General features: G+C 38.6%; 1 protein-coding gene and 1 pseudogene across 1 annotated transcript; one reads left to right on the forward strand and one right to left on the reverse strand.

Annotated features, from left to right (window-relative positions):
- Positions 1 to 8981: 8981 nt before the first annotated feature.
- Positions 8982 to 10581, reverse strand: LOC127675589 (uncharacterized). Its single transcript, XM_052171651.1, has 2 exons — positions 10553 to 10581; positions 8982 to 9690 (listed from the first exon to the last, which is right to left on the reverse strand). The coding sequence occupies exons 1-2, from the start codon at positions 10579 to 10581 to the stop codon at positions 8982 to 8984; spliced, it is 738 nt and encodes a 245-aa protein (XP_052027611.1).
- A 53-nt stretch (positions 10582 to 10634) lies between these two features.
- LOC127675590 (abl interactor 2-like) overlaps positions 10635 to 13040 on the forward strand; it is a 29280-nt pseudogene continuing 26874 nt past the window's right edge.

Below are 13040 nucleotides of genomic sequence, written 5' to 3' on the forward strand. Positions count from 1 at the left end.
GCTGATACCAAAGCCACAAAAAGATCCAACAAAGAAAGAGAACTTCAGACCAATTTCCCTTATGAACATCGATGCAAAAATACTCAATAAAATTCTTGCCAACCGAATCCAAGAACACATCAAAACGATCATCCACCATGATCAAGTAGGCTTTATCCCGGGAATGCAGGGTTGGTGGAATATACGGAAATCCATCAATACTATCTACTGCATAAACAAACTCAAAGAACAAAACCACATGGTCATTTCATTGGATGCTGAAAAAGCATTTGACAAAATTCAGCATCCCTTCATGCTTAAAGTATTGGAGAGAACAGGAATTCAAGGCCCATACCTAAACATAGTAAAAGCAATATATAGCAAACCGGTAGCCAGCATCAAACTAAATGGAGAGAAACTTGAAGCAATCCCACTGAAATCAGGGACCAGACAAGGCTGCCCCCTTTCTCCTTATCTTTTCAATATTGTACTTGAGGTACTAGCTCGGGCAATTCGACATCATAAGGAGGTCAAAGGATACAAATTGGAAAGGAAGAAGTCAAACTATCATTATTTGCAGACGACATGATCGTCTAACTAAGTGACCCAAAGAACTCCACTAGAGAGCTCCTACAGCTGATAAACAACTTCAGCAAAGTGGAAGGTTATAAAATCAACTCAAGCAAATCAGTGGCCTTCCTATACTCAAAGGATAAGCAGGCTGAGAAAGAAATTAGGGAAATGACCCCCTTCACAATAGCCACAAACAGTATAAAGTATTTTGGGGTGACTCTTACCAATCATGTGAAAGATCTGTATGACAAGAACTTCAAGACTCTGAAGAAGGAAATGGAAGAAGACCTCAAAAAATGGGAAAACCTCCCATGCTCATGGATCGGTAGAATCAATATAGTTAAAATGGCCATTTTGCCAAAAGCAATATACAGATTCAATGCAATACCCATCAAAATCCCAACTCACTTCTTCACAGAGTTAGAAAGAGCAATTATCAAATTTATCTGGAACAACAAAAACCCAGGATAGCTAAAACTATTCTCAGCAACAAAAGAAAATCTGGGGGAATCAGTATCCCTGACCTCAAGCAATACTACAGAGCAATAGTGTTAAAAAACTCCATGGTATTGGTACAGTGACAGGCAGGAGGATCAATGGAACAGGACTGAAGATCCAGAAATGAACCCACACACCTATGGCCACTTGATCCTCAACAAAGAGGCTGAAAACATCCAATGGAAAAAAGATAGCCTTTTCAACAAATGGTGCTGGTTCAACTGGAGGTCAGCATGCAGAAGAATGCGAATTGATCCATCCTTGTCTCCTTGTACTAAGCTCAAATCCAAATGGATCAAGGACCTCCACATAAAGCCAGACACTCTGAAGCTAATAGAAAAGAAACTGGGGAAGACCCTTGAGGACATCGGTACAGGGAGAAAGTTTCTGAACAGAACACCAATAGCGTATGCTCTAAGAGCAAGAATTGACAAATGGGACCTCATAAAATTACAAAGTTTCTGTAAGGCAAAGGACACCATCAAGAGGACAAATCGGCAATCAACAAATTGGGAAAAGATCTTCACCAATCCTACATCAGATAGAGGGCTAATATCCAATATATATAAAGAACTCAAGAAGTTAGACTCCAGAAAACCAAACAACCCTATTAAAAAATGGGGTACAGAGTTAAACAAAGAATTCTCACCTGAAGAACTTCGGATGGCGGAGAAGCATCTTCAAAAATGCTCAACTTCATTAGTCATTAGGGAAATGCAAATCAAAACAACACTAAGATTTTATCTTACACCAGTCAGAATGGCTAAGATTAAAAATTCAGGAGACAGCAGGTGTTGGAGAGGGTGTGGAGAAAGAGGAACACTCCTCCACTGCTGGTGGGGTTGCAAATTGGTACAACCACTCTGGAAAGCAGTCTGGCGGTTCCTCCAAAAACTGGGCACCTCACTTCCAGAAGATCCTGCTATACCACTCCCGGGCATATACCCAGAAGTCTCCCCACCATGTAATAAGGATACATTTTCTACTATGTTCATAGCAGCCCTATTTATAATTGCCAGATGTTGGAAAGAACCCAGGTATCCCTCAACAGAAGAGTGGATGCAAAAAATGTGGTATATCTACACAATGGAGTACTATTCAGCCATTAGAAACAATGAATTCATGAAATTCTTAGGCAAATGGATGGAGCTAGAGAATATCATACTAAGTGAGGTAACCCTGACTCAAAAGGTGAATCATGGTATGCACTCACTAATAAGTGGATATCAACCTAGAAAACTGGAATACCCAAAACATAATCCACACATCAAATGAGGTACAAGAAGAAAGGAGGAGTTGCCCCTGGTTCTGGAAAGACTCAGTGAAGCAGTATTCGGCAAAACCAGAACGGGGAAGTGGGAGGGTGTGGGTGGGAGGACAGGGGAATAGAAGGGGGCTTACGGGACTTGTGGGGAGTGGGGGGGCTAGAAAAGGGGAAATCATTTGAAATGTAAATAAATTATATCGAATAAAAAAAAAAGAAAAGAAACATCTGAAACCACAGATTTTGCTTTCCATGAAATGGGGTACCTTTTCAATAAAGAATTACTGTCACCCTTAAAAAAAAAAAAGAAAATACAAACATGCCTCAGTAAATAGGCAACCCAAAAATAATAAAAATTAATAGTGATAATAGTAATAGGAAATGCATATTAATAGCAGGAATCTTAGTACATGATTTTCTCCTTGGCTTTGTCTATCAGACATTTATCATAGAGGTTAATCTAAGGTGGTAATCTCAGGAAGGTCACCTGTTAGTTATTATCTTGTCCTGTGATGGTTCCCGACAAATGGGGAAGACATTCATGTTGTAGATCATCTATACTCCAATGACACATTCGCATATTGCCTGTGCTTCTTACCTGGTTATTCAGATCATGTGTGTAGTAGTTAATATTAAAAATCCCAGCAAGGGTCATTTCCCCACTATACAGCATTTATGTTCCCAGATGAGACACACACAGCCTTTGCATTATAATTTCCCTTATGCAGCACAACAGCTAGGCAGCTGTCTACTCTTCATGAGTTTAGAGTCAACCTTCCTATCCATAACCCAAGTTATTACTATGTTTCATCTATGCTGCTCTTAGCTCCAGTTGCCATCTACATGGCAACATTTTTATGGCTCACCTAGCCTTTGGTGGCTCTACTTCTCCTGTTTTCCTGTTCATGTTCTATTCCATGGCTTGTATTCCTTCTCTCTCTCTTCTTGTGGTCTCTACCCTGCGAAATCCTTTGCTTTATAAGTAGAGAAAGGGGCCATTGGCTGCTATGTAATAGTATCTTACTGCTGTGCTTGCAGTAGGAAGAACACACCACAATATTCATCCTTCAGAGAGTCAGAGAATATACTAGAAAAATATGTCAAAATAATGTAAAAGCCAGAGAAAGGGGTAACATGTCATGACACTAAAACTCAGCACCATGGCTAATCTGGTCCATCATAGTAAATGAAAATCCAGCCTTTTCTACCACAGTGATAAGCTGCCTCAAACAATTCAAAACATAAAATCAATGAGATCAGATTGGCTAAATTTTGGGCTCTGTCTATGAAGATATAAACTTCTCAGGTCACACATGGTGAATAGGCCATAGATTTAAGCATACACAGAGATAACAGATACTTGGTTTTGTTGCCTGAAGACATTAGAGATATTAGTACTATGCTGTTCTAACTCTATGGGAAGCCACACATATAGTAGGAACTCCAGTCCCAACTGCATGGCTTCTCCTTGGCTCTGTGTCACAGCCTACATTCCCTACGAAGGATTCCACAATATAGAAGGGCAATGTATTACTAGGAACCCCAGGAAAGAAATGGCCAGTTGCCATCTAATGCCCCTTATCATCTGCACATTCCTCAACTACAATCCCTCTCCTAGGCTGCATAGCTTTTACCACAACTCTGACAAAAGACTCCTGCTTGACAGGAGACCACATCAGTACTAGAAACCCCAAGTGATTGCAGCCACAGACTCTGCTCCAATTTTTAAAATGATTTGGAATCTATCTTATGGTTTCATTGCTATTAAGAGACAAAAATGCGGAGACTATACTCAAAGGATAAGCAGGCTGAGAAAGAAGTTAGGGAAATGACAACCTTCACAATCGCAACAAACAATATAAAGTATGTTAGTGTGACTCTAACCAAACAGGTGAAAGATCTATATGACAAGAACTTCCAATCTCTGAAGAAGGAAATCGATGAAGACCTTAGAAAATAGAAAAATCTGCCATGCTCATGGATTGGCAGGATTAATATAGTTAAAATGGCCATCTTGCCAAAAGCAATCTACAGATTAAATGCAATCCCCATCAAAATCCCAACTTAGTTCTTCACAGAGTTAGAAAAAGCAATTCTCAAATTCATCTGGAATAACAAAAAACCCAGGATACCTAAAACTATTCTCAACAACAAAAGAAATTCTGGGGGAATCAGTATCCCTGACTTCAAGCAATACTACAGAGCAATAGTATTAAAAACTGCATGGCATTGGCACAGTGACAGACATGTGGACCAATGGAATAGAATTGAAATCCAGAAATTAACCCACACACCTACGGTCACTTGATCTTCGACAAAGGAGCCAAAAACCTCCAGTGGAAAAGATGATAGCCTTTTTAACAAATGGTGCTGGTTCAATTGGCGGTCAGCATGCAGAAGAATGTGAATTGATCCATTCTTATCTCCATGTACTAAACTTCACTCCAAGTGGATCAAGGACCTCCATGTAAAACCAGACACACTGAAACTAATAGAAAAGAAACTTGAGAAGACCCTAGAAGACATGGGCACGGGGGGAAAGTTCCTGAACAGATCACCAATAGTTTATGCACTAAGATCAAGAATTGACAAATGGGAACTCATAAAATTACAATGTTTCTGTAAGGCAAAGAACACTGTTAAAAGGACAAAATGGCAACCATCAAATTGGGAAAGGAAATTCATCAACCGTACATCTGATAGAGGGCTAATATCCAATATATACAAAGAACACAAGAAGTTAGACCCCAGGGAACCAAATAACCCTATTAAAAATGGGGTACAGGTCTAAACAAAGAATTTTCACCTGAAGAAATTCGGATGGCTGAGAGGCACCTTAAGAAGTGCTCAACATCATTAGTCATTATGGAAATGCAAATCCAAACAACCCTGAGATTTCACCTTACACCAGTCAGAATGGCTAAGGTCAAAAACTCGAGACAGCAGGTATTGGCAAGGATGTGGAGAAAGAGGAGCACTCCTCCACTGCTGGTGGGGCTGTAAGATGGTACAACAACTTTGGAAATCAGTCTGGCGGTTCCTCAGAAAACTGGACATGACCCTTCCGGAGGACCCCGCTATACCTCTCCTGGGCATATACCCAAAAGATTGCGAGGCATGCAATAAAGACACATGTTCCATTATGTTCATAGCAGCCATATTTATAATAGCCAGAAGCTGGAAAGAACGCAGATGCCCCTCAAAGGAGGAATGGATACAGAAAATATGGTATATTTACACAATGGAATACTACTCAGCAATTAGAAACAATGAATTCACAAAATTTTTAGGCAAATGGTTTGATCTGGAAAATATCATCCTAAGTGAGGTAACCCAGTCACAAAAGAATACACATGGAATACAATCTCTGATAAGTGGATATTAATTAGCCCAGAAGTCCTGAATACCCAAGGCACAAATTGTATAACAAATGACTCCCATGAAGAAGGTCTTGATCCTGGAAAGGTATGATCCAGCATTGGAGGGGAATATAAGGACAGAGAAAAAAAAGGAGGTAGGTGATTGGAGAAGGGATGGAGAGAAGAAGGATTATGGGACATATCGGGAGGAGGGAATCATTTGGAATGTAAACAAAGAATATAGAAAATTAAAATAATTACAAAAGAGAGACAAAAAATGGCCTAGGTAACAATTTTTTTAAATGAATTATTTGTTATATGGAAATACATGATAGCTTCCATTTAGACATTTAAGAAGATAGCATCAGATCTCATTACAGATGGCGGTAAGCAACCATGTGGTTCCTGAGATTTGAACTCAGGCCCTTAAGAAGAGCAGTCAGTGCTCTTAACTAATGAGCCAACTCACCTGCCCCAAAGGTAACTCTTAAAAAGACAACATTTAAGGATCTCTGGCTTACAGATTCAAAGGGTCAATATATTACCATTATGGCAGGAAGCATAGCAACAAGCAGACATGCATTGTGCTGAAGTATTTGCTCTACATCTTGATCTAAAGGCTCCCTGGACAAGACTGGCTTCAAAGGTAACTAGGAGAAGGCACTCTGCCACAGTAGGCAGAACTTGAGCATAATATCATGTAGACTCCATACATAGTGTCATACTTACTAAAACAAGGCCCACCTCCTAATAATAACACTTCCCATTGGTCAAGCATAATCACACCATCACAGGGTCATTAAATTTGAATGATAAATAGACAATGTCTAAAACAAAAGAAAAGAAATTAAGTCACAGTCTTCTTTGTCTCTAAAATTTTCCATATTTACTTCCATGGGTTCAATGGGTTCGGAATATTGACTCCAATTGAAGGTGTCATCATTCCATGAGCTGTGAGCCCAGGCTGCATGAAAAAAGAAAAGTTAGATAAGAACCAAAACCATTTATCTGTGCTCAAATCTACTGCTGCACCGGGTCAAACAACTTCAGGTTCATGTTCTCTCAGGCATAGTTTAGCATTCCTTCAAATTGAGAGCCAAAATACACATTTCAATTCTGGACTTGCTTATGTAAAGGTTTTTCCACTAATGAATCAAATATCTTGTACAGAGTTTTTGGGGTAATGCCAGTGAAAGACCAAGTTTTACAGAGAGTGAATGTATACATAGACTAACACACAGTAAGAAGCTCACTCTCCCCAAGAATGAAAAATAAGTACTCAGGAAGTCAGCCAAGTCTGTGTTAATAATTCTACAATGTCGACTTATGGGTCATTCCTCTCTAGACATTTATCCATTTTATGCACAGGGCATTATAGAATCAAAAACACATGGCCTGTCTTTACCTGCCTCAGCAGAAAAATATTGCCCACATCTGTATCCACCCTAAAAGACTTGTGACTAATAAATGAAAACCATAGAGAAAAACATCAGTTCAAATCATCAGTGTCCACCAACACAGAATAGAATGGTATTGTAAGACAATACATTTAAACTAAGGAGATACACCCATGAATAGCAGAAACAGTGAGAGACATGAAGCCAGGACAGCTGTTTTACCCAGTTCATGCAATCCTGAATGGTGCAATCACTGTCATTCAATCTGTCACTTTTGGGTTTTAGAGTGTGCTTGTTGCAATCCTAGGTACTTTATGCATTATGCTTCATTTTAGAACTTTTCCTGGGAGAATTATGTTGGAGTACTTCCAGGAAAATTGTAAAATTAGCTTTCTCTGGGCCTAAATCTTCCTTGTGCACTAGAGATCATTAAGCACAGAAAAAGCTAGATGAGGTTATTAGTGCCAGGATTCTTCCTGGGGTGTCTGCCTCTGAAAAAAACTCAAACAGTATAATTACTTCAGGTGTAACACAGACAATTGAAAGTTTCTGACTGCCCAGGAGACTACTTCACAGACTCATGCCTTCCCTTTTTAATAGATATGTAGTTTTCTGAGAATTTACTCAAAAGATAGGGGACATGCAGGGCATAGCCCCTGGAAGAGAACTCAGTAACTACTAGAGCTCGATGAAGATCTCTGTAGAGGATAAAATGTAAACTAAAGTGTTTAGCTATTAGATTTGCTATTCTCAAGAAGACGGGATCAGATAGTTTCTGTTTGAGTGGAGCACTCAAAAACTGCAAACACTACCTGCATAAGAAGCATCAGTTATATACAATATAAAATGCTATGGAGGGGTCATTCTTGAGAGTCTTACAACTGGAGGTATAGAACTGATAATAAAATTAAATCTGTTCTGCTTTTATTTTCCAATTGTGCCTGGATCTCTTAGTTTGCACAGGTAAACAGAAATCAAACACATAATCTGTACCTCTTTGATAATCATTAGTCTGGCCTTGTTCTGTGAAAGAGCTGTGTAAATAAAAACACACTCTAGTTGCTAATAAGTTAGAGCTTCAGAAGCATTCTGATTGCTACTCAGTCAGAGCTAAGAGATACATATGACAATTTGCACCTGACTCCCTCCCTACTCTTGCTTTTTCTGCTCTGCTGAATTTGGAGCATCTGTTCCCTCCACAGTGTCTCCAATTAGAACAGGGTATTTTATAGTTTCTGCGGGAGTGTTTGTTTGTTCTGTGGACTGAGTGGATCCAGGGCATCATTTGGGACTTAGCAGTACCAAGTATAATCTTCTAACCTCCAGAGAGCTTCCACACACAAAATTCAAGTCCCTCTACCCCGTACAGGTATTGATTTCCTGCATTGTCACAAAATGGAAAAAACATGGGCATTTCAAAAGAACCGCATCTGGGAAGTCTGCAGAGACTGTAAGCATGCTCAGTGAGCAGTGTCTCTTCCTGACTTCAAGAAACTTTAACTTTCAGAGTTGCCAAAGTTTGGATATACTGCTCTACATTCAATATACATTAGGAGTTTAGATTCCTGACCCTGATATGCTTTCCCACTCGAGTGAGTGGGTTTTGATTGTTTGTATGTTTGCTTGCATGCTTGCTTCCTTGCTTTTGAAGAAAACTCTCACCTTAGGATCGGTTCTTTGGTTTATGGCATTTTCATTTCATCACTACTTTTTCAGCAATAGGAAGTCAGGAAGAACTGAACACATCATCTTAGAATACAGAGTTTAGGATGCGAATATCTTTCAAAAATAGAACACTTTCAACAAGCAGAAGGTAAATGCTTAATAAAATACCAAAACATCAATGCAATACTTTTATTTTAAATAAGTACGCCACTACAGGAGTACAGTGTGTGTGTGCAGTAAATGTTGTCAGGTTGTCTGCTGGCACATTGGGCAAACACCAGAACCCTCATTTATGGTGATTTCCTCAGACTGCATGTAAGCATGCTGGGCATTCAGCTTTCTCAGTGACCTTATCTCAAAGAGGAACATAATTATACTAAAGAGTGACAGGGTGGTTGTCAGGAGACCCAGTGGAAACACATGAGTGCTGTGTTTTATAATCAAGGCTTCTTTCTTAACTGGAAAGTTTGGTGGAAAGTCAAGGGTGGTTTCACCATAAAAATCTGCTACATGGTTCCAGGTCACAGAAATAATGGTACAAATGCTGCTAAGGATCAGAATTAAGATAGAACACTTGTAGCACAGTATCTGAATCTCAGGGACTGACGCTTTGATTATGCTGACCCTGATGGCTGCTGAGGTAAAAAACACAACAACAGGATTTATCAGCATTGTCAGGAATATCAGATTCCGTGCACATTGAAATTCAGGTGAAATTGTCCAGGTTGAGTTGACAGGTCTGTGTACCAGAATTTTGGTCCCAGTACCAGAGTAGTTAACTTCATAGTGGTAATAAGCTTCCCAGAGTCCGATGTAAACAAGCTGGATGACCTTATTGTCGAATTCCCAGAGGCGCCAGTATTTGCTACTTGCAAGGATCATTCCGAGGCCTGAAGATAATAAGCTGCAAAGGAAGCCTGTCACTCGGAAGATCCACTCCTTAACCCCTGCAAATCTGAAGATAAAACAGGAACATGATATGTGAAGAAAGTACTGAGTCATGGTTTACAGAGTATGAGTACTCATTCCTTTCACTTGATGAGAGGATGCTAATCACCTACCATATATGTTGAATGCTAAATTCAATCTGTAGAGCATCAAGACTACAAAATGCATGTCAAATATAAGGAATCATGGATAGGAGCATTCTGTCTCTTATGCACTTGTGAACATTGACTTTATTTAGGTGCCACATATAAAAATCTGGAGGTATTTGGTTGATGCAATATGATTTTTGACACAAAAGATACACTTCATATTAATATTATGAAGCAACTTATCTATAATTATTATCAATGCAGACTTATTATTTTAATAAAAGGAAAATGAGAAAATCATGCTGAGATGTCCTGATGTGTCCTTTATTAGAAAGGAAAGAGTCCTTCAGTAACAACAGCATTTGCAGAATGTCATTGCATTGCACATGAAGATGGGTAAGGGTCTATAATAGGCATCTTATTGCCAGGCAGCATCAAATACCAGATACTCAATGTTCCACAGTCTCCCAGGGAATGTGCTTTCTAAAATGCTGACAACAGTAGACATGCTACTTGGGATATTCCATCCATAAGATAACTTTAGATTTGATGGTAGCTTGGGAATCTCCAAAAGATCGGACATTCCAAGGTTTATGTCATGTAGTAGACCACAGAATAAGTATGATTTGCAGTACAAATGTAAGCAAGATGCAGAATGGCTTTGAACCAGACAAATTAGCTAGGTAGGCAGGGTATGGTATTGCCCTTTTGTGAACCCTCAGTACACAGATAAACATTTTATAAGAACCAAGTAGAAAGCCTTCAAATGTCATACTTTACCTTTTTGTGTTGAGTGTGAAATGATCCATTTGGAGTATGACAATAGCACCAATCTTCTAAGTTACAGGAAATGCTGATCACAATGGGAGTCACAAGTAGTGGTGAAGGATCTGATGAAAGACATCCTGTAAAGCACAAGTTTCTGCTCAGAAAAAAGTCTTGTTGACTGTTGGGCTCTCACAAACCTTTCCATTAATAAATCATGTTTTGAAATTATAGAAGGAAACTTCCCTAACCTAAAGAAAGAGATTCCCACGAACAAAAAAGAAGCCTACAAAACACCAAATAGATTGGACCAGAACAAAAATTCCTCCCGTCACATAATAATCAAAACAACAAATGCACAAAACAAAGAAAGAATATTAAAAGTAGTAAGAGAAAAAGGTCAAGTAACATATAAATGCAGGCCTATCAGACTAAAACCAGACTTCTCACCAGAGTCCATGAAAGCTAGAAGATCCTGGGCATATGCCATACAAACCCTAAGAGAACATAAATGTCAGCCCAGTTTACTATACCCAGCAAAACTCTCAATTACCATCGACAGAGAAAACAAGATATTCCATGAGAAAAGCAAATTTACACACTATCTTTCTACAAATGCAGCTCTACAAAGGATAATGGGTTGAAAATACCAATACAATGCTGGAAACTACACCCTAGAAACAGCAATAAAGTAATGACATTTCAACAAACCCTAAAGAAGACAGCCATACAAACAGAATTCCACATCTAACAAAGAAGATAACAGTAACCAACAATCACTTTTCCTTAATATCTCTTAGTATCAATGGTCTTAATTCTCCAATAATCACTAACAGACTGGATACTTTAAAAGGACCCAACATTTTGCTGTATACAAGAAACTCACCTTAGTGTCAAAGGCAGTCACTACTTCAGAGTCATAGGTTGGAAAAAAAAAATCCAAGCAAATGGTCCTAAGAAACGAGCTGGAGTGGCCATTCGATTTATTGGATAAAATTTACTTTCAACCAAAAGTCGTGAAAAAAGATATGGAGGAAGAATTCATACTTTTCAATGCAAAAGTCTACCAAGATGACTTCTCAATTCTGAACATCTACACATCAAAAGCAAGGGCACCCAACCATATAAAAGAAACTTTATTAAAGCTCAAAGCACACATTGCACCCCACACAATAATAGTGGAAGCCTTCAACACCCTACTCAACAATGGACAAATCATGGAAACAGAAACTAAACAGAGACACAGTGAAACTTACCGAATTTATTGACCAGATGGATCTAACAGATATTTATAGAGCATTCTATCCTAAAGCAAAAGAATATACCTTATTCTCAGCATCTCATCCTACTCCAAAACTGACCATATAATAGGTACCAAAACAGGTCTCAACAGATACAGAAGTATTGAAATTATTCCATGCACATTATCACATCACCACGGCCTAAAGCTGGTCTTAAATTCAAACAAATACAATGGAAAAACACATATATACATGGACTTTGATCAATGCACTTCCCAATGATAGCTTGGTTAAGGAAGTAAATAAAGAAAGAAATTAAAGACTTTTTAGAATTTAATGAAAATGAAGACACATCATACCATAACTTATGAGATACAAGGAAAGAAGTGCAAAGAGGAAAAGTGATAGCTCTAAGTGCCTCCAAAAAGAGAAAGGAGAAAGCTTACACTAGCAACTTGCACTTGAAAGCTCTAGAATAAAAAGCAGCAAGTGCACACAAGAGTAGTAGATGGCAGGAAATAATCAAATTCAGGGCCAAAACCAACCAAATAGAAACAGAAATAACTATACAAAGAATCAACAGAACCAGGAGCTGGTTCTTCGAGAAAATCAGCAAGACAGAAAAGCCTTTGGAAAGACAGAGGACACAGAGGCACTACTGAAATTCATAAAATCAAAAATGAAAAGGAAGACAAAACAACAGAAACTGGAAATTCATAAACTCACCAGATCCTACTACAACGTTTGTATTCAACAAAACTTGAAAATCTGGACCAAGGGGACAACGTTTTAGATACATACCAGATGCCAAAGTTAAAACAGGATCAGATAAACCATCTAAATAGCCCATAAGTCCTGAGGAAATAGAAGCATTTGTTAATAGCCTCCCATCAAACAAAAAGCCCAGGACCAGATGGGTTTAGTGTGGAATTCTATCAGATCTTCCAGGAAGACCTAATACCATTACTCATCAAACTATTCCTCAAAATAGAAACTCAATTCAAACAAAAGCCCAGGACCAGATGGATTTAGTGTGGAATTCTATCAGATCTTCTAGGAAGAGATAATACCATTACTCATCAAACTATTCCATAAAATAGAAACTCAAGGAATACTACCCAACTCATTCTGTGAACCACAATAAGGCTGATACCTAAACCAAACAAAGACCAAACAAGGAAAGAGAACTTCAAACCAATTCCCCTTATGAACATACAAGCAAAATTACTAAATAAAATTCTGTCCAACCAAATCCAAGAATG

The sequence above is a fragment of the Apodemus sylvaticus genome, chromosome X, assembly GCF_947179515.1.
Source record: "Apodemus sylvaticus chromosome X, mApoSyl1.1, whole genome shotgun sequence".
Classification (NCBI taxonomy): Eukaryota; Metazoa; Chordata; class Mammalia; order Rodentia; family Muridae; genus Apodemus; species Apodemus sylvaticus.